At 32.3% G+C, this 22,072-nt stretch overlaps 2 protein-coding genes across 9 annotated transcripts; one reads left to right on the top strand and one right to left on the bottom strand.

The window, feature by feature from the left end:
- Positions 1–7,168: 7,168 nt before the first annotated feature.
- Positions 7,169–14,324, top strand: LOC106760766 (protein MEI2-like 5). Of its 4 annotated transcripts, none has more exons than XM_014644189.2 (13): positions 7,169–7,518; positions 9,536–9,578; positions 9,666–9,809; positions 9,902–10,371; positions 10,567–10,725; positions 10,824–10,940; positions 11,034–11,185; positions 11,510–11,601; positions 11,750–12,698; positions 12,781–12,865; positions 12,968–13,036; positions 13,276–13,455; positions 13,651–14,324. In XM_014644189.2, exons 2-13 carry the CDS (start codon positions 9,548–9,550, stop codon positions 13,783–13,785), a joined length of 2,583 nt encoding a protein of 860 aa, XP_014499675.1. In that variant the 5' UTR covers positions 7,169–7,518; positions 9,536–9,547; the 3' UTR covers positions 13,786–14,324. The 4 variants fall into 4 exon arrangements, with proteins under 4 accessions (XP_014499675.1, XP_014499677.1, XP_014499676.1 ...); XM_014644191.2 differs by having other exon boundaries at positions 9,533–9,578; XM_014644190.2 differs by having other exon boundaries at positions 7,169–7,525.
- Positions 14,325–15,606: 1,282 nt separating this feature from the next.
- LOC106760765 (phytochrome E) lies at positions 15,607–20,965 on the bottom strand. 5 transcript variants are annotated; one of them, XM_022780506.1, is made up of 5 exons: positions 18,305–20,964; positions 17,776–17,973; positions 17,157–17,682; positions 16,729–17,025; positions 15,607–16,240 (listed from the first exon to the last, which is right to left on the bottom strand). In XM_022780506.1, exons 1-5 carry the CDS (start codon positions 20,322–20,324, stop codon positions 15,997–15,999), a joined length of 3,285 nt encoding a protein of 1,094 aa, XP_022636227.1. In that variant the 5' UTR covers positions 20,325–20,964; the 3' UTR covers positions 15,607–15,996. The 5 variants fall into 5 exon arrangements, with proteins under 5 accessions (XP_022636227.1, XP_022636226.1, XP_022636225.1 ...); XM_022780505.1 differs by having other exon boundaries at positions 17,157–17,964; positions 18,305–20,965; XM_022780504.1 differs by having other exon boundaries at positions 17,157–17,973.
- Positions 20,966–22,072: the final 1,107 nt, after the last annotated feature.

The raw sequence follows: 22,072 nt of genomic DNA, 5'->3' as shown, positions 1-22,072 counted from the left end.
TTTGGGGGCGATGTCTAAAGACAATTTAGATGTCGATCGGGGTGTGGGGTCGGACGTCTAAATCCATGCAGAAAGTGACTTTTGAATTACTTTCGTATACCATTTGGCGTGCAACGTGGCTAACCAACGTGTAAATGAGTTATAGACATCGGGGGTAGAGAGGCAAATGGCTAAATGTAATGATATTTTTTTTTTACTTTCTCACACATTTTTGGCGTTCAATGAGGAGGGTCAATGTGTACAGTGAATTTAAACGACACCCCTAAAGCATATATATATTTAAAATGAAATTTTATTTACAAAATTGTCACCGATCATTTTTAATGTTCGATTTTACGTAATTAGACTTATATTGCGATTTCTGAACTAGTGATTAACACCTTTCAATTTATTATGTCATTGAATTAATTTATTTTATATCTATATACAAGAGAAGGTTTATCTGTACACATTATTTTTCTTTGAATTTTATCTTTTAGTATTATTCTTTTCATATAAATAAAAATATTTTCTGATTTATTTTTTGTGACTATTTTTTAAAATTTAAATAATTATTCATAATACAAAAGAAAATTATATAACAAAAAAATTAAAAAAATATTTATAACTCATAATTTTTACAAATTAAAAGTTATTCAATTTTTTATTTTAATAATTAAAAATCATTTTATACTTTAGTAATTTTTTTTCTCTAATAGAAAAGTGAACGGCGCCCATTTTCACAAGAAATACACAAATTTCATTGTGCCCTAAATTATTTCTTTTGATTGGAATGGATAAGGGCTTTTAATTCAATCTATACTCACCCTAATAATTCAAACATACAGCCATATTTAAGGAATTAATTGATTTTTAAAAATATCTCAGCTTGTGTATTACTTTAATGTCTTTCCAGATTTTTTATTTATTTTTAATCTATAAAATCCTATTTGTATGACAATCACCCTATATCATAAGTTGAAATTCTGAATCATATTCAATCCAATCATTTTCAAAGTTGTTAGAAACACAATTTCTTTTATATCATATCTCCAATTACCAATTTCATTAAATAACGATAAATTTAAATTTATTAACTTTATAATGTCAACAATTATCCAACCTAATTTATTTTCATGTGTACTTTTTAATATGAATAAAATGGTTGTAAAATTTTATATTTTTTTTAAGAAAAAAGAAAATAAAAAATAAAAAGAATAGTATCATAATATCATTATTTTATAAAAAATAGGTTAAATAGCTCATCATAAATATGTGATCAAAATATTATATAAATAAATATAAATATTATTATTTTAATTTTATGTTCGTTCATATAAATATTGTTAAATCAATCACTAAATTAAAAAAATTATTCCTTTTGAAATTTAAAAAACTTTATGATGATTTTTTAAAGTTTTGTTTTCAGCTAAAACATGATTAGAAAGTATTGTAGAAAATGAATTCCTAATTTGTGAAAAGTTAACCCACTTGCAATATTTTATGGAATGATGTCTTGTCCTCTTTGTCTTCAGCCGTAAACCATTTCAAACTACTTATGATGCCTCAAAACACAAATTTCTGTCCTTTATGATTTGTCTTTTTGTAATACTTAAAATTATATAAAATATAAAGAAATCATAAAGTTAATATGTCTTCCACTAATATTGATTTCCTTTTACTTCATAATTTCTCTTTTTGAAAGACATTTCCTTGAAGAAATAACGGCTCAATTTAAGACATTAAACTATAATTATACTGAAGTCAAAATTGTAGAAAAAGTAGGTTGACACTGGCTGAGATAAGACAAGAGAAAAAAATAATAACATGGTTTTATTTAAATTGATTAAATCCAAATTTTACATATTTAATAATACATTAATGCTTTTGGTCGAACAAGAAAAAAATAACTCTACAACATGAATAATTAGTTTCAACAATGATGTTCCGTTATATTCTACCTGTTCAACAATGCACTTTGTTTTTAATAGCAGAAAGTGATTAAAGAATCATGAACTGCAATAAGAGAAGTAAAGAAAGAACTAAGATAATAACAAAATATATAAATACATACATACATACATATATATATATATATATATATATATATATATATATATATATATATATATATATTGATGACACAAAGAATAAATTATTTTAATTATTATTAAAATAGAGTTTTTATCAAATTTTAAAAAATACACTTTTTTAAAAAATGTTTATGAAAAATTGATATCAAAGTTAAAGGATAAAATATATTAATAAGAGTAGAATGGATAATGAAATGTATATACCAGAAGGTTATCAAATAGTTGAAAAATAATATATAATTGTTGAAAAATAATATATATATATATATATATATATATATATATATAGTTATTGATAACAATAAAAATAGACACCATAAATTAAATATTATTCATATTAAATATAAAAAACGAAAATTATATAGACTAAAATAATCTATACATTGAAATTTCTTGTCTTTATAATGATATCATAAAATTAAAATTTTAAATTAAAACAAATGAAATAAGAAAAAAATAATACTCAAATAAAGTTGGTTGTAATATATTATGTAATATAGTTTAGAATATATTTATTTTATAATAATTTAATTTTATATTATGTTCTTTATTAAATATTAAATATTATATTATACTTTTAATTTTCTTTTCTTTTCTTGTATATATATTCCTTGATATATTTTTTTCCTTCCCTTCCATAATTCCTTTCCCTTTTGTCTTTTTAATTTTTTGGAACCATTTTTCATTTTTTACTCTTGTAGACTATGTCACTTAAAAGGTAAGACAAGCATTTGATTTTTTATAAATTAATTGTTTTTGGGAGAAATGAAAGTATTCTCTTAGTTAACTATTTATAATCCGTTTTTAGTGCTGTAAATCTTAATTTAGTCTTATATTATTATGGGGATGTTGTTTTTTATTTAGTTATATAAACAATTTTATGTAAAACTTAAAAGAAAAAAAAATATACTTCCTATTATAATATGAATGTATATGAATGTAGATGTACAATATCCAAACATTTAAAAGTTGAACCACGTTAAATTCTTGGAAAAGATTCAGGTAACTCTTTTTTTTTTTTCAAACTCTTGAGGGTTGATTATGTTTTTTTCTTCTTCTAACTATAGCATAAATGCAACGTGGATTATGTATTCATATGTCACCTTCTCTTATTATTCCATTCTACGTTGTTTTTATGGGAATTTCTTTTGCTCATTTTCTTTTAAACGTTTCTACTATTTTTTTCTACAAATAAGGTCATAGTTTCGGTTATTTTCTTTATGTTTATTAAGATTAATTTAGTCTTAATGATATCTTTGGCATTTATTTAATACACAAGCGTTTGTAAGTTGAATCACGTTAGAGTTTTAGAGTTTTAGACATTTTAAATTTTCAACACACCAATGTTGAGCATATAATATTGAACAAAAAGTATAATTTCTAGTGCAGTGTGAATGTAGGCGTATAATATTAATACATTTGTAAGATGAATTACATTAGAGTTTTATACATTTTAAATTTCCAACACACTAATGTTGAACATATAATACTGAGAGAAAAACTTCATCAGCTTAAAGTTTCGCAGGAAGGATCTTTTAGTCCAAAATTTTGAACAAATCCTGATTGATAAATAAATTTAAACAACCATAGATTGATCATGGGATAAAACAAAACAATCACAATTTCAGACAATAGTGTTCTCAAATCTATAGCCAATTCAAAAGGAAAAAAAAATTGTTTAATATAAAAGTTGAACGAGATAAAACTATATAATGATGTGAAACATAAAAGGCAATATACATACAAGTTTTAACTTACTTCGTGAAGACTGAGTTGTTTACAAAATTAAATATTAAGATATTGTTGCTATTGTCTCATGAACTTTTTACTTCATCTTAAAAGTGATTTAGGAACTTTTTATAAAAGGGGTTTCTTCGAAACTTCTTTTTCATCTCTTTAAGTCATCTTTCTCGTCTACAGAGTCCCCTCCTTATCGTCATGCCAATCTACCTCGTTATCGACTTGGAAAACTCATTGTCAAAATGTCACCTTCTCATTGGTCACCAAACATGTCATGTTCAACAAAAAGGGTCTTGAGAGTCATTACTGGTATTGTTGTCGACTACCTAACTGATAATGTTATTGTCGTCAGCGTCCCCCATCTTAGTAGCAATGGCCTCAACATCATCATTACAACATCTTTCACAACCTATGAAATGATGTGAAAGAGTTCAAACTTAAGATTGATCGGTGCAAAAGTTTTTAAACGACATAAATGGTGGTTTAATAGGTGTGAATCGAAAAACAAATGACGGGATTGTCAGGAAAAGATGAAATGATGAAGAAACCCTAGTGGAGAAGAAAAGGTTGACTTTCAAGAGAGAATATTTTCTGATTCAGAAAGGTCTATTCTCATTAATCTCAAAAGTGCAAATACAAGAGAGGCTCTTGGGTATTTATAGTGACCTAAGCTCCTTACAAGCTAAGCTACAAATACAATGAAATGTAAAAATATGATAAAAGAGGACTGTGTCAGGAAGGATTCCATCAAAGTCTCTTCAGAAGAATGAAATATGGTCTTTAACCAAGCTATCGTAAGGAAAAAAGGTTTTGCAAAATAGATGAGTCTATAGGTTATATGAAGAACCAGACGGTAGTAAAATATACGTGGCTAGTCTCATAGTGAAAGGGTTCCAACAAAAATAAGGAATTTACTTTACAAAAATTTTCTCTCCTGTTGTCAAGATGACTATTAGAATCATATTGAGTGTAGTAGCGGTAGAAAATCTTTATCTAGAGTAGTTAGATGTCAAAATTGCATTCCTATATGGAGATCTAAAAGAGAAAATCTTTATGACACAGCCATAACGTTTTGAAACACAAGGCAAGGATAATCTTGTATGCAAGTTTCATGAAAGCTTGTATGAATTGAAACAAACACTAAGGCTGTGTTCATTTGGAGGTGATAGAAGGTGATTGGAGGAGAGTGATTTAGTGGATTTGAAGATAATATTTTTTATTGTTTATTTGAGTGAATTTGGAGGTAAATGAGAATGAATTTTGAAGTAATTTTTTTTTAATTTGTCATAAAAACTAAATTTTACACCAATTCTCACAAACTTTATTTCAAAATTTACTCTCGTTTATTTCCAAATTCACTCAAATAAACAACAACAAAAATTACCCTCAAATCCACTTAATCACTCTCCCCCAATCACCTCCTATCACCCTCAAGTGAACACACCCTAAGACAATGATACAAAAAGTTTAATGAATTTATGAGAAATTGAATTTTTTACATATGTGAAGATCATTATTATTATGTGAAAAAATATGTTGATAATTATACTATCATTGCTTTATATGTTGATAACATTGTAAGAGCTATTCTTTTATAATATCTCATAATGAATGATTTTGGGATAAGTGTTAAAACAATTTATATTTTATTGTGTGAGCTTTGTTAACAACTTTTCTTGTACAACAACAAATAACATTGAATATGAAAAATAAGACAACAAAAACTTAGTTATTGAAAAAATATCTATTTGTTTTCTCATGTAGGATACAAGGATAGTTAAAAATAAATTTGTACATAAAAATATAAAATTATTTAAAAAAAAATATTACGGTTAAGTCTAATATTTATGAATTACTTAAAAATAAAATTAATAACTATTCAAAGATTTTTTTATAATATCATATTTTAATTTCTCAAGTTTCATATTACATATTTTGAAAAAATAATTATTAATTTTTATACATTAAACATTCTTTTGAAACGATCTGTTGAAAACTGATTTAATCTTTTTCTCAAAACATTCTAAAAATTGTATTTAACTTGTCTTCTACAACTTAACTTTTTCTTTTATTTAATTTAAGTCCTATTCATTCCTGAGCTAATTTTTATTTTATTTTATTTATGTTTATGCACTCCAATGTGGGTGGAACAAAACCAATTTCATAGTCTCAATATGTCCTCTATTGAAAGATATTCTCTATTAATCCATTGAAAAAAAATTGTCCTAGAAAGCACCAACCTTACTTAGTTTCTGAGATCTCTAATTGCCCATGTACCAAAATTTTGACTTCTAAAACTTAAATGTTTGATATGTTTATTAAATGAATTTTATTTCTAAAATTCAATCAATTTAATATTATTTTTTTTAGAAACTATAAAATTGATTTTGTTACAAGAATTAAAAAAATATGAGAAAAATAGTGAGTTCAATTTTTTCATTAACATTTGATAAATATAAAATTAACTTTAATATTAACTTTTTTAGAAACTATAAAATTGATTTAGTGATAAAAATTAAAAAATATGAGAAAAATAGTGAGTTCAATTTTTTTCATTAACATTTGATAAATATAAAATTAATTTGAAACATAAAAAAGAAAAAGTGTTGAATTTAACTTTTTCACTTATAAAATTAACTATTAACATTTACCTATAATTTTGTTTAAAATATTTGTTTTAAGCAACTTAAACTTTCTAGACTACCTTTTCCTTAGCAGTCAACCTTCAAATGGTTATTATGTGAAAAATTTACCTTGACACAATTAATAAATTAAATTACTTATAATTATACTATTTACAACTTTTTCAAACATAGCAGAAAAATAATTGGTTTTTAGACAATTTTCAATCCATTGAACCATGGTCAAACACCTTTATATTAAAGGAATATATAAGTATAAGATACTTGTGCTACAGAACTAAACCTGGAATCATGCAGGAACAATTTCACACATAATATATTCGCGTGCATGCTTGGAATAATTTATCAGAAAACATATTCATTTTTTATTGATAAAAATATGTTAAGAAAATAAAAGGGTCATTATAAATAATGAAAAAATATTTAATACTGATTCTAAAGATTTTAAAGTTATTTAATAAAAGTTATTTTTGAAAAAGGAATTAAACTGAGATGCACCTAACATGGTTCTTCTTATCTTATGTGGAAGTGAAACTAGTTGAAAGCAGGGCACAGGGTTCAATGTTTCATTGCAACATTAAACTATGTTGTATCTATCATTATCCTCCTCAGATAAAATTATTAAACATTTGTTTTAGGCAAGTTTTTAGTTTAATAAATGCAAAAAACACATAGTTTTATGGACACCAAATGACCTTTAAATACAGTTGAATCCTCCACCTTCTCAAAGTCCCAAACCATTGAAGCCAATTTTCTCTCTCTTCGTTCTCTCAATCATTCTCTGCTCCTTTTCACTCTCTGGGGTCAGGGCCAATCATCGTCACGCTCTTGCTCTACACCCTTCTCTCCTTCTCCCTAAAGATTCCCCATTCTGTTTCCATCACAGACATTACACACACATACACACTCCTGTTTTCTCTACTTGTTTGATTGGAACACGACTCTCTTCAATTTGTTGCCTACCCATTTGGTTTTAGGTGCCGAAGGACCGAATTGCTGTCCCCGAAGCCCCTCCTTTCGGTCTCCTCCCCTTAAAGCTCTAGGGTTTTCTGACCCCTTTTCAGGTATTTGGTGGGTTTTCTCTTGATTCACTGTTTCTGGATTTTCTAATTTTAAAATTTTATTCTTTTTAACGTTTTTTTTCTGCTGTTGATCGAATTGATGACCCGAGTTCTCTACTGGAATTTGCTTTTAGTGTGGCGGTTATGGGGATTGTGGGGGTTTCGGTTATGATTTCTCTACAGTCCGATGTTGCTGAAACTCTCTTTTAAATTTGTGGTTTTGGGTTGAAGGGTGATTGTGGCAATCGGACATGAGAAACCGGGTTGGTTTTTGTAGTTATGATGATAAGTTGATAACTTGCTTTGGTCGATCGGAACTGTTAGTATTTTATGCTCTTTTCGTCTTGCTTTGGGTGATGTTATCACGGTCTACGGACAGTTGTCTAACTAAAAGGGGTTTTTCAATTTGGTCTCTTTATGATAGTCACTATCACTGCTCTTTGTTAGATGGATTAGATTGAAGCTGCTTCTGCTTTGGATGCTGCAAAATTGTGGGAAAGTTGGTGTCTTTGTTTTTTAGTTTTTCTCTTTTTGCCGATTATGGTTGTGGAATATCTGGAGAGCTTAATCTATATCTTTATACCTTGTATTAATGGAGTCCAAGAACAAGTTTCCTTTTTGTCTCAACATGCTTGAAGTCGATTGTGATGTTTCTCTGCTAATGAATGGAATCTGTTGAAAAGAGCAACCCTTGGAAAGAACTGCCTTTTGCACATGGGTTTGCTCTGTAGTTAGCTTGTGTGATTGGCTTGATACTAACTTATTTGTCTGCACTTGCAACAAAGACACTGTTACGGTCTCCTGCATCGGATGCTTTAATTTTTTTTTTCTCTTTGAAATTTTATCATGGGTTTCAAGCTGTGAGGCACGAATACTATTGGATATGATGATAGTATGATACACTTATTTTGAGAACAACAGTATACTATACGTGACATATACATGTTTAAAAATGTATAAAATTTCTAAAACATAATAAATGTAAAATTGCAATTGTGCGGACCCCAGACTAAAATTACATTTATTAGACAATGTAAAAATAAAAATTATAAATTATTCTCATCCTAATAGTATTAGTGCTTCATATATTAGATTCTTACTCAATGAGTAACGACAAAGTATCCTAGAGTATCTGATATGCATAGGAATCAGACATGAATACTTGACACAAATTAAAGTAGTAGTGTATCAGAGGCTTCAAGTTTAACCAAAACCTTGCCTTTTGTTGCTTCCAAATTTAGTTATATAGGACATCCAAATCTGTGGAATTGGAACATTCCTGAACTGTGAAGAAGTGAAAGAACAACGGTGTGGCTAATAACATGGATCCTCTCACTTTCTTGAGAAGATTAATAACAATGTATCTGTATATCTCTTCTTCCTTTATGGTTAGACTGTTTCCGGCCCCTTGATTGTGCAGAAAGTGGTAATGTTAAACCTGCATATTGGAAGCTGGGTATAAGTGTTTCTAATATTTCATCATAAAATCTCAATTGTCAGTTTTTATTGATTGCATTTTTTCATTGAATTTGTTCATTTTGGTCTCATGAAGTCAGTTACCATTTTTGGAGATTAAAGTCAAGCTTTAGTAATTCCTTATGTATTACTACTAAGGGCTTCATTGATTAATTTTTTGTGATTCGATAATAAGTTCCTTGACACTTTCAGGCAGGATCTTTATGCTATTTTGGGAGTTTTTAGGGGTAGTCTGATTCAAAGTTTTTAGTAACTGTATTGGTTCTCCTTTGTCCAGCAGAGTTAAATTAAAAATAATATAAAACAGACAGTATTCTGCTCCTATCACTACCAGTGGAATTGGTTATTATAGATATTGCCAAAAGGTCACTGTTCTTCTAGATGTTGAGTTTGTAGTTTTTTTTGTAATTATTCTTAATTCCTGTATAATTAGCATTCCCTAAGTTTTACAATTGTTGGTAAATCTCTTGGATATTTTTCAAAATTTATTTGCCACTATAAAATGATAGCGCTCAATTTATTGCTGTTTTTGTGAATGAAGCAGAAGGGTGATGCGATGAGGCAGGCTTTTGATCCTTCTTCTTTGGGTAATTCTCTTAATTGTTTATTTTTTTTTCATTGGGTTGTTACTATATTGAAATTTGAATTAACTATAACCTTTTTATCACCAATAGGTCCTTCCAAGATTCCATCTATAAAAATACCTGGAAAATTGGGGAATGGTACGTGGGAGGCTTTGTCTGGATCTGATTCCTACCATGCATCATCTGATGCTAGCCTCTTTTCTAGCTCATTACCTGTACTTCCGCATGAAAAATGTATGTGATTGTCTTCCCAACTGTTGTGTCATTTGTATGCTCCTTTCTCCATTTTTACTAAAATCTATTGTTTTGGCTTTATTCATCTGCAGTGAACTTGAATGAAACTGAAAATGGTTATCAATCTATTGATGACATCTCATCTGAATTTAAGAAGCTCCATCAAGATGCAGAGGGAGATGGTTCACTTGAAGATGGTGGTACTCATGCTGTTGGACCTGTGCTTCCTGATGACGAGGAGGAGCTTTTAGCCGGCATAATGGATGATTTTGACCTTAGTGGATTGCCTGGATCCCTTGAGGACTTGGAAGAGTATGATCTGTTTGGTAGTGGTGGAGGTATGGAACTAGAAACTGATCCGCAGGAAGGTCTCTCTGTGGGTATTTCTAAGTTAAGCTTTGCTGATAGTACTGTTGGCAATGGTTTGCCTCACTATTCTTTTCCTAATGGTGTGGGAACTGTTGCTGGAGAACATCCATATGGAGAGCATCCATCTCGAACATTATTTGTTCGTAATATTAACAGTAATGTGGAGGACTCGGAGCTGAGAGCACTTTTTGAGGTAATGCAGACTAGAAATCTAGTGTAAACTTTTTTGCTTTGATATTTTAGTTTTCTACATACGCTTCCCTGAATACAATTACAACTTATGGTGCTCATGATTCTTCACTGTTGCCTGGATAAACTACAGATGTTTGTTTAGAAGAAATCCATTTGTAGCTAGACAAATTATTAATTGGGTTTCAATTTTTTTCAGCTATATGGTGATATTAGAACCCTATATACTGCATGCAAACATCGGGGTTTTGTTATGATATCCTATTATGACATCCGTGCTGCTAGAACAGCTATGCGAGCATTACAAAACAAACCTCTGCGGCGCAGGAAACTAGATATTCACTTCTCAATACCAAAGGTTATTTTCACCTTTTATAGTTGCTTTGGTTTATTAGGTTCCTTAATTGAATGACTAGACATTATAATCTCTTGGCTTTCTTTTCTTCCACATCCCAGGATAATCCATCAGACAAGGATATAAACCAAGGAACATTGGTAGTTTTCAATCTGGATCCATCTGTTTCAAATGAAGACCTCCGCCAAATATTTGGGGCTTATGGAGAGGTCAAAGAGGTGATTATTTTATCTTGTTGCTTTGTATCCCTGCAACATGTGTGTTTGTGTTGTACTTTTAAGACTTAAGATTACTTATCTATGTTTCTGCAGATAAGGGAAACTCCTCACAAGAGGCATCACAAGTTCATTGAATTTTATGACGTCAGAGCTGCAGAAGCAGCTCTTAAATCATTGAACAGGAGTGACATAGCTGGTAAACGCATAAAGCTTGAACCTAGTCGGCCTGGAGGAGCTCGAAGAAAGTGCGTACATTAATAATGTTCTTGTTGCCTTTGTTTTGTTTGATGTCTTGCCGGCTGATTTTTTGTGCATGGTATAAATATAAGACAAAACTGATGAAATAGGTTATTGTTGACTGGTAGGCATTCCTTTAAAATGAGTTTCACCAAATCAACCATCAAATTAAGGGGTTTTGTAAGAACAAAGATTCTCATTCTCATTATGTTGAAGGCGGGCAAATTACCATTGATAGCTGTGCATACATAACTTCCATATTTGCCGCACTTGCTTTCTGGCATCGTATACTAAACATAGACATATAACCATTAATTCCTTGCAACTTTTAGTTTGATGCTCCAGTTGAACCAAGAGCTTGATCAAGATGAATCTCGGAGTTTCAGATATCAAGTGGGTTCACCTGTAGCTAACTCTCCTCCAGGTTGGTTATTTGAGATGCTACATATCCACATATCTCTTGTATCATAAGCATCTATAAGTTGCATAGCATTTTGTTACTGACTACATAACCATGTTCCCCTTGTATATGTTCTCTTTAATCATATTAAGTTAATTTTTTTCATTAACAGGTAACTGGTTACAGTTCAATAGCCCTGTTGAGCAGAATTCAATGCAAAATATCAGTCATTCTCCTGGTTCTAGAATTCTGAGCCCAACAACAAGCAATCATTTACCTGGATTAGCTTCAATTTTGCAACCACAAGTATCTAATACTGTGAAGGCTGCTGCTATTGGCAATGACTTGGGAAGAAGCAGTCAAGGAGAGCACATATTTACGGGTTTGAATTCTTCACAAGGAGCTAGTTTTCAATCACATTCGCTCCCCGAGCCAAAATTCAGCCAGTATCGTGGAGCGTTGTCCTCATTTGCTCCATCAACTTCAAATGGATCCTCAGTGGAAACTTTGTCAGGGCCACAGTTCCTTTGGGGAAGCCCAACCCTCTACTCTGAGCATACTAAACCTTCAGCTTGGCCAAGATCATCTGTTGGGCATCCATTTACATCGAATGGAAAGAACCACGCCTTCCCATTTTCTACTCAGAATAGCTCTTTTGTTGGTTCATCACAGCATCATCACAATCATCACGTTGGCTCTGCTCCATCAGGTTTGCCTTTTGAGAGACACTTTGGTTTCCATCCCGAGTCATCTGAAACTTCATTCATGAATAATGTTGGTTATGGAGGCATGAGTTTAGGGCCCACAGATGGAAATTACATGGTTAATGTGGGTGGATCTGTTAATGCTAACATTACTATCCCAAGAAATATATCTGATAATGGGTCATCAAACTTCAGAATGAGATCTCCTAGGCTTAGCCCTGTGTACTTGGGAAATGGTCCTTATCCAGGACTTTTACCTTCCACTTTGGAGGGTTTGGCTGACCGTGCTCGGGGTAGATGGATAGAGAACAATGTGAACCAGGCTGATAGCAAGAAGCAATTTCAGCTTGATTTGGATAAAATTAAAAGTGGTGAAGATACAAGGACTACATTAATGATAAAGAATATTCCAAACAAGTATGGTTAAGTCTGAAGTGTTTATTAACCATATTTTCTTGTTAGATGCCAAGATGATATATTAATTGTTCATTACCTGCAGATACACCTCAAAAATGTTGTTAGCCGCTATTGATGAAAATCACAGGGGTACTTACGATTTTCTCTACCTGCCAATTGACTTTAAGGTATATAATTTGCTCTTCCAGGAGTTGTTTATTATTCCTGTAAGTTTAACTTTTTTTCAAACTTGTGCGGCCGATTATGTTTTTTTTTTCTTCTAACTGCAGAATAAATGCAACGTGGGCTATGCATTCATCAATATGCTGTCACCTTCTCTTATTATTCCATTCTACGAGGTTTTTATGGGAATATCTTTTGCTCATTTTCTTTTGAATGTTTCTATTATTTTACTGAGTGAAAGTTTTCTACAAATACGGTCACGGTTTCTGTTATTTTCTTTATGTTTGTTAAAATGAATTTAGCCTTTAATGATATCTTGGCATTTATTTAATCAAGAAAGAGTTATTAGAAAAGCTTTATGATATATTCCCCTTTGTTAAATGGCGCATTATTGGCAACACGGTTGATTTTACAGACATTCAACGGGAAGAAATGGGAGAAATTTAATAGTGAAAAAGTTGCTTCTTTGGCATATGCTCGAATTCAAGGAAAGACTGCCCTTGTGAGCCACTTTCAAAATTCAAGTTTGATGAATGAAGATAAGCGATGTCGTCCTATTCTTTTCCATTCAGAGGGTTCTGAAGCTGGTGATCTGGTAATTGTTGCACTGATTTAGCATTTCTCTTCAGAAATACCAAAATGACGTTTGTTACTGTTTCCTCCGTTATATTCTTATCATGAAAGTAAGATATATAATAATGTACTAAATGTCTATGAATCTTTTGTTCTCTCTTTTCTTCTGCTTCAGAAATAGCCTAACTGCTGCAACTTTGTTCATACTTTCCTGTAGATTGTACAAGAGCATCTTCCCGCCAACCCCAATAATGTGAACATTCAGGGACTAAGGTCAAGTGAGTTACATTCAAGTGATTTTGCAGGGAGCCCTCCAAACACAGGCCCTTCTGCAAACTTGGATGCAAAATAGCGTAATTTATATTAGATGCAGAGTTGCTTAGTCCAAATGGGTTGGTGTTAAATGTTAACATTTGCAAATATGTCTCTGGTGCTGCATATATTTAGGAAGGATAACAGAAGGATGTAGATTTTGTACCATAGTTATTTTCCCAAGTATTTTGCCAGCAAGCTTTAGAAGCTTGGAGCATTTTGATTGATTTGCTGCACAGGTAGCTGATCTGATTATGTACACAAGGTGAAGGTGGTGGGAGCAAAGGCTGAAGAAGAGTTGAGCAAAGAAGGGGTTTGTTTCTCTCCAGATTTTGCTCATTTTTGCTTTTTGGTGTCTTGTCATCGACCATTTTTTTTTCCCTTTTCCTTTCTGAAAAATGTTAATATGGGGTAGAGTTAAGTTTGGTTGGAGTTGAAAGTTGGGAAGTTCAGGTGGGGTACAGATTGTATAGAGAAATAAAGACCTGTTTCTATGTTTCCTCTAATGATGTTTTAGCACTATTGAAAACCAAGTGTAAAACGCATATTTAAATATGATGCTGTACAAGTTGCTCACTATCTCAATCTGGACATTCTTGTTTTGTCAGCATGTAGCATCTATCTTAATATGGCTTTCATCACAAACTGTTCAATTTATTTTCATCCTTCCTCATAATTTGAGCTAAGACTAAATTCCAACTTATTTTTTCTATCATTTAAGCAATGCATTATTATTACTATTATTATACATTTCAAAAACTAGTTTCCAAAATGCACATAATCAATATTAGTTTTTAAACTATTGTTTATCATTGTTTTTAATTTTTCATTGCAATAAAAAGTTATGTAACACTCCAAACTGGTCATATAATTTGAAATTGCCATAAAATACTACAATAAAAATATAGCATTTAGTGTTGATGAAAAGAACATGTTAATCAATAACATCGCAATCACGTTGCACATGTAAAAGACTCCAAAATCATGAATACTTTTGAAGTTCCACTCTTAAATATTGTTAACCATATTCATCATGATTATAACTTATTTTTAATTAGAGTGCGTTGACCAGCACTTATTGATGCAAATTAGACTAATACGAAACATAAATTTCTCACGCTTAAATTTTGTAATTTTTGATTAAGACTGATCTACAATTCCTATTCTAACTTTATCTAGCCAAACAAATTTTGTAAAAAAATAAAGTTAACGGTCAAATTATCAGCCACCAACTTAAATAAGTACTAAATAATTATATTAGTTTTAAAAAATATTAAAATAAATAAAATTTAGTTTAAATAAATATAAATACTAAAATTAAAATTAATTTAAATATTTCTAGATGCTAATTTAAATAAATATTATAAATAAATTACACTAATATTAATGTAACCAATATTAACTTAAATAAATACTAAAAATGAATTGAAATAATTCGCCACTCATAACATGCGACATGGTAAAATATTGTTGGTTCAGAATATATGTGATACACAGAGTATATGCAGTAAGCAAAATCAATAATCCAAAATACACACCAAGTTTATTTGCTCAAAAGTGCTTTTGGGCAAGAATATCAAGTTTCATCCCACTGTATAAGTGCTAGGATTGATTTTGTTGAGCAACTTTTATATCTTACTCCTTCTGGATTCAATACAAGAAAAAAAAGAAGCTAAATTGGATGGTTTGAAGTATAAGTAAATTTCAACTATTTAAACTCAGCATGAAAGAACTGCAGGAACCTTTGTACCAAGATCAATTACTCTATAGGAACAGTACATTTTTTTCAATACTTGTTCCCTTATTTATCCAATTAAGGTATTGACTTCTGTTTTCTCTATGAATTTCTAAGCTCCAAAAAGGAAAACAAAGTAAAGTGCATCTGCATGCAGTAACCAAATCTGCAGGGCAATACTGCATGATTGCTTCTTATTTATACATAAAATATTACTATTACAAGCAATCATTAGCCATACTTATCCCTGGAGGAAGGGTCATACAATGTTCAAAATTCCTCTCAGCATTCTACTGTGTTACTGTAATATTTTTAAGCCAAACTAAAAAAGGGGTGTGTATGTATCTAATATATATATATAAGCATAAACTTCCTTGTAGTGTAATAGGATGATATACCAGTGTTGACATGAGCAGTTGCCATATATCTGCCAAGCTTCAAAGCAAGATTAGAGACCTCTCTTTGCAAACCACCCTTCACACCCCTTTCACTAGTAAGAGCATCAAGAGAAAAAAACTAGCTTAACATGCTTGTCTCTGCATGCAAACTCTTTTGCCTTTCTTTTCTTGTTCTAATGTCAAGATCAATGAGAAAATAACACTTATTTTGTTCTCTTACGTAGTGGACATGACCACTCATCCTACTGAGGATTTTTTTGGACATGTATAGTCCTAGACCTTCCTGCGTATTCCATTGATTCCCTCCTTCAAACATATCATGAAGAACATCTGAAGGAAGACCTTGACCAGAATGGGTCATTCTGCAAGAAGAATATATGATCAAATGAGCCTCTAGTCTACACAGTAATCTAACATAGGCGACATCTTCAAGTAACCATCACAACACTTGTAGCCTAAAACTATGTCAGTTTCTAAAACGTAAGATCACAACTACTCAAAGTTTGTGACAACTCTTGTATATCTTCAAAGTTTGTCTCACCTTGTCAAAAGGTGTTAAACATAAAGCCACAGCTACTCAGGCATAAATTTCAAGTATAACAAAAATGGTAGAAATCAACTATCCCCATGTAGAAAGTATAGAATGATTCACATTCTCTACTCTGTTGAACATTAAAATACACTGATGTTAGTACTTTAAAAATCTTTTTAATATATTTTAAAATCTCAAAATCAATGTCCATCAGTGTAGTTTGAGGGAACAACAGAGAAACAGCCAGAAAAACCCAGCAGAGAATCCAAATTGGTAAATCCCCAGAAGATAACAGTGATAAATTCTTGGTTTTTGTACCTGAACTTCAGATGGATAAACTCATTGCCATCCTGTATTATCTTTAAACCAGGTGAAATCTTGATTTCTACCCAGCCATTTGGAGATGGTGTATGTCTGACTACATTAAGCAAAAAGTCAGACAAGACCACCTGAAGCCTAATTTGGTCACCATATAAAGAAAGCACTTTTATTTCATCAGGAATTTCATGAAACAGTTGCAAGTTCTTTTCTCTTATCAATATCATGACTTGACTGACAATGGCATCTAAAATATTTCCCAGAACAAATTCTTCCATGTTTAGCTGCAAAGTGCTGCTAGCATTAGCATAAGATATGAAACATAAAGTCAGTGTTATTGAATATCAGTGTATAATCGGAGGACGAAAAAGGAAAGTACTACTCCAAGAGAGAATTTCAGCCTACCAAAACACAACAAAAACTCTTACCCTTCATTAATACTTCCTAAATTTGTATCCTCAATAATTGCCATGATTTGTCTTTCACATGCATCACTGGTGTCAAGAAATTGTTTTTGGTTTTCTGAAACAGTTGTACTTTCCAAAAGTTTGTGCGTGAATCGTATGCCATTTAAAGGTTTCTTCATCTCTTGTAGTATATAAGCCAACTCTTCGGATTCAGAAATGTTTTCTCTGCCTCTTGGCTTGTGTTCTTCAGAGGAGTGATTCAGGTCTGGTGTTACAACCTGCATGAAGCAAAAACAGCCAAGTATATTCCCACCAGCATCAATTCTCTTGTTTGCTGTTATATAACTCTCAACAAATTCTCCATTTCTATCAAAAAATCCAAATGGTAACTTCTCAGAATCTTGACCACTTATTCCACGGTATATTAAAATCATAAAATTAGTCAGGGTATCTTGACCTTTTAGTCGACAAAAACTTCCAAATATTTCACCAGGAAGCAATTTTCCTATGACTTCATCTCTTTTCCAACCTGTTAGTCTTTCCATGGCTGCATTCCATTCAGAACAGCATGCACTCTCGTCAGAAGAAAATATGGGTGGAATAAGTGGACTGAGACTTTGCACGATTGTTTTGTAATCACCTTCCAACTTGATGAATTTATCTTGAACCATTTTCTCATAAGTGATGTCTTTACCTACAAAGCATACCCCAACAACAGAATCTGTGTAGTCCCTACTAGTGCAAGCATTGACCATGAGATATACAACTTTCTGTTGCTGTTGAATCCCAAAGTGCTTTATTTTCAACTCAACACTTTTGTCCTCCTCTCCTGCAAAAACTACAATTCATTTCTATGAGTACTTAACTTTCAGGGAGAACGAATCAAAATAAGACTGCAACTGAAACATTATCTTACATATTCAATTACATAAGACTAGACATTAAATTTTATACTCCAATGGGAAAATAATAGCACAACCTAAAAAAACATGAATATTTGATTGTCCAATATAGTACATGAATTGAATATTTCAAAACAATGTGGAATCAAATTCTAAAAGACCTACACAGAACGTTTTTTCCCCACAATGAATTGTTAATAACATTTGAGAGTTAATGAAGTGAACACTCTAAATCTACCACTATCTTTTCTACAATAACTGATTTACCTTGCAAGGCTCTGCTTAGAGTATTTTTAAAAGTGTCACATGAGTCCGCATGTATAATTTCATTTACCATGGATTTCCCCATAGCTTCACTGCCTTGTAGACCTGTCAGTTCAGCAATCTTTGAATTCCATCCATTGATTACCCCATCTGAATCAACCCCGAAAATCGGAACTGTTGCAGTCTCGATTAATCTCACCATTTCAAGTGCTACTGAACTGAGTTCATCCATCGCTCCAGTTGAAGTGTCAGTTTTCTGCACATAGTTTGAAGTCTTTGGACCGGTTATCTCAGTGTCCTGGAAAGAATCTCTTATCATTAGTTGTAATGAGTGAATAGCATTGATTTCTGACACTTCCCAAGGCAAACTTTTGCTTTTGACTACTTCAAGAAAAGCTTTGAATGATGATCTTGGGTTCATTTTTCCTCCATCATCCCTATCCTCTGGATGGTGCTTCGCTCCTCCCCATCTGACTTCCTTAGCAGTGTGAGACCTGAACCAGAACAAGAAATGTTTTGAATTGATTCTTGCCGTGGCCATGCCACAAACCGCATCACCCAGTGAAGCAGCACCTGGATAACCAGCATCAGCTAAACTATCTGTTGTCAAACCTGTTGAATCCCCATGATTACTAAGTAGCCATTCTGCAATGTCTTTTACCTGTGCTTCAGTTGGGGATGTACCTAACAACCAGCAATTTCCATCATAAAATAAGGCAGCTCCATCACACTTCACAAGATCCATGATACTTGGAGACTGAGTCACAATGCCGAATGGTGCATCACGAAGGAGCATGTCACACAGTAAGGTTTGAGTTTTAAGCATTCTCTTTTCTGCCATTTGTGATGCCAATTGAATCTCCATATAAAGTTGCAGTCCAAAAGCCTGCATTAGGAACTCACAAGCATAGCGAACCGGGAAAGAAACAAATCGTGGTGAAGTGTGATGACAAACTAGCAAACCCCAAAGCCTTGTTTCATTCTTTCCATTGACTATAATTGCCATCACCAGAGAGGCAATTGATCCCATGTTGGCCATGTACTGTGTGTGACAACCATGTGGTAACCTAAGTGTTGAATTCACCAAGCAAAGAGGTTGCCTTAATTCTTCACTCTGAATGACCTTAACTGGCTTTGCATGGCAATCACAAATAATCCTAACCCGGTTTTGCTTGAACAAGAAGCGAGAAGCTTGAGGGATATCTGTTGCAGGATAATGTAAACCCAGGTAAGGCTCCAAATCTGACCTCCTAATCTCAGCTACAACCTCACCATGATCATCCTCATGAAACTTATAAACCATTACCCTGTCATATCCGGTAAGCTTCTGCACTTCCTCAACAACTGTGTCACACAGCAAGCCAATATCTTCCCCAGGAAGAGATTGCAGCCTTGAAATAGCCCTCACAGCCAGCTTCTGGGATTGAACTGCCCCGGCAAGTGACAATGCCGGATCACTCATCCGCGCTGGCTCCAAATCAATCACAACCCCAACATCGATCCTATGTAGTATGGCATAAAATGGCTTCTGGGTTGTCCTTGCATAGACCCAAATCGGGTTCAGAAGAGAAATTTCCCTGGAAGCCACAGCTTTAGCTAGGGAAGCCCCAGAAGGTGGAGTGAAAAGGGTCGTTGCATCAACCCCAATCAAATTTATTAACATGTTAGAGTCAATTTGCCGCTCCAAACCCAACAACTGAAAGCAATTCTCACTGTACCCAATGATCCTAAAAGTGGGTTCCTCAATTGCAAGCATACAACCAAAGGGTTGGATAAGGCCACCCCTTTGGATTTTGGACAGATATGCAGTCATTTTTTCTCCAGACACTAACCTGGGAGGATCAAGGACCATCCTGGAGTAGTCAAATGATTTTCCAGACACACCAGACTGCTCAAACTCAGCCAGAATCTCAGCATCTGCACTGTACTGAGCCAGTATCTTGTCCCTCCTGCTGTTCATGTTGCTTTCAGCTGATGTGCTCAAGCTTGTATCTTTCAGCTTCCCTCTGCTTCCATAGCTCATTTTCAAGGCTGTTTGACAAAAAGCCAAATGTGTTTGCTCACCTTGTATTGCACCTTCTATGAAACCAGTTTGATTCCAGCTTTTTTACTGTGTGGTTTGTGAAGGAGATATATACACAAACATATTAGATACCCTCAACTCGAAAAATTGAGAAGATAGTTTTTATTCAAAGTGCATTGTTCTTCTGTTGTGTTAAACCGACAAGGAATTGCCCTATGATGTGCACCTCCCACTTAATGTCTCTCCTATGTTGTTTTCGTTCAGTCCAACTCAAGCTTATTTCTACCCTCTCTTACTTTTACTGCCAAAGACATAATAACTAAGCACAAATTCCTTAGCCAGCCAGTTTCGACAGTAATTCTAGGAAAACATTCACAAATTGGTTAACTTGGAAATCTTCACTTAGTTTATTTGTCAAAAAGACAAGATCCTATAATTTCATCTTCTCACTTCACCACTTCAGTGTTACTTTTCCATCTTTTTCCACCAATCCAAGAAAACCACAGAGGAAGGAGTAGGCGGCAGACTCGGACTCATATTCTTTTGGAGCAAAATCTTTCTTTTAATGCTTAGTCACTGCATAACATTGCATCTCCTCCATTCACAAATTCAAATTCTAGAAACAATTTTCAGCTTGTAATCACCATTACTTAAAATTTAACAGCTTTTAATGTTATTTTCTCCTTTATTCCAACTACAGCATTTGTCCTTCATAATAGAGATTATAAACCACAATGATATTCTAAACTTCTGTATTTACTTGAAGAGATTAATAACTTTATCTTTATGAACTTCCTCACAGAATGACTGAGATGCCCCATGAATGGATTAAATTATATTATCATATTTTGCTTCAATCAATGTGATTGAGTTAAAAAAATACTATGAAACACTAAACTTCATCATTGGTTTGAGGTTGTGTAAATAAATCTGTGTCGGTGATTAGAAGGACAATGAAACGATGAAGTGAAAACTGAATGGACAGAAGACGAAGGTGAACCACAAAAACTGAGATAAGAAATGCCAATGCGGTCCTTCTGTCTTTGTTTCATGGTTTGCGAAATATGACCACACATGTTTTCACTGTGAAAAGAAGTTTTATTATTCATGGTTGGAGATGGAAAATACCCAAATAGATACAATTTTATTTGTGTTATTATGAGCTTTTTACTTAATTCTTTTCTAAAACAAATATGAAAACTTTTTCACAACAACTTTTAATGAATATATTTTTTCTGATTATCTTGATGAGTATTTGAAATGTTCTTCACACAATGAGAAATCAAAAGTTGAATTGACTTGACGGATTTATTTAAGTGGTTGAGAATTGAGGTTTTTGCATCCACTTCTTTTTTGCTGCTTGTTTAGAATCCATGAATCTACTTTGGACTTATCAATTTATAGGCTATTCCACCCAACATGGTCTTTTCATGCAATTGGTTAAACTAAGGTTATCTTCTAGGTTTTCTTTTTCCCAAACAACATTGTCCCAGAGAAAATTATTCCAACTTTTATTTCTATATTTATTGAAATAGTACAGGTTTTTAAGTTGGAATTCAGTGCCCAGAAATTCGGTTTCTGGTATATGTTTGTTTGATAGGTTCTGAAAAATCAATGAGAATTGGATTACAGGGGAGTTAAATTTAGAGTTCGATTTTTACTTATCTTTAAAATAAAATAAATGATAAAATATTAACATTTAATTATATGAAAAATAATTTTAATTTTAAATATGAAATATTAATTGA

The sequence above is a fragment of the Vigna radiata genome, chromosome 5 (assembly GCF_000741045.1).
Source record: "Vigna radiata var. radiata cultivar VC1973A chromosome 5, Vradiata_ver6, whole genome shotgun sequence".
In the NCBI taxonomy this organism is placed as follows: Eukaryota; Viridiplantae; Streptophyta; class Magnoliopsida; order Fabales; family Fabaceae; genus Vigna; species Vigna radiata.
Note: the sequence above shows the minus strand (reverse complement) of the source record. Positions and strands in the feature narration are given on the sequence as shown.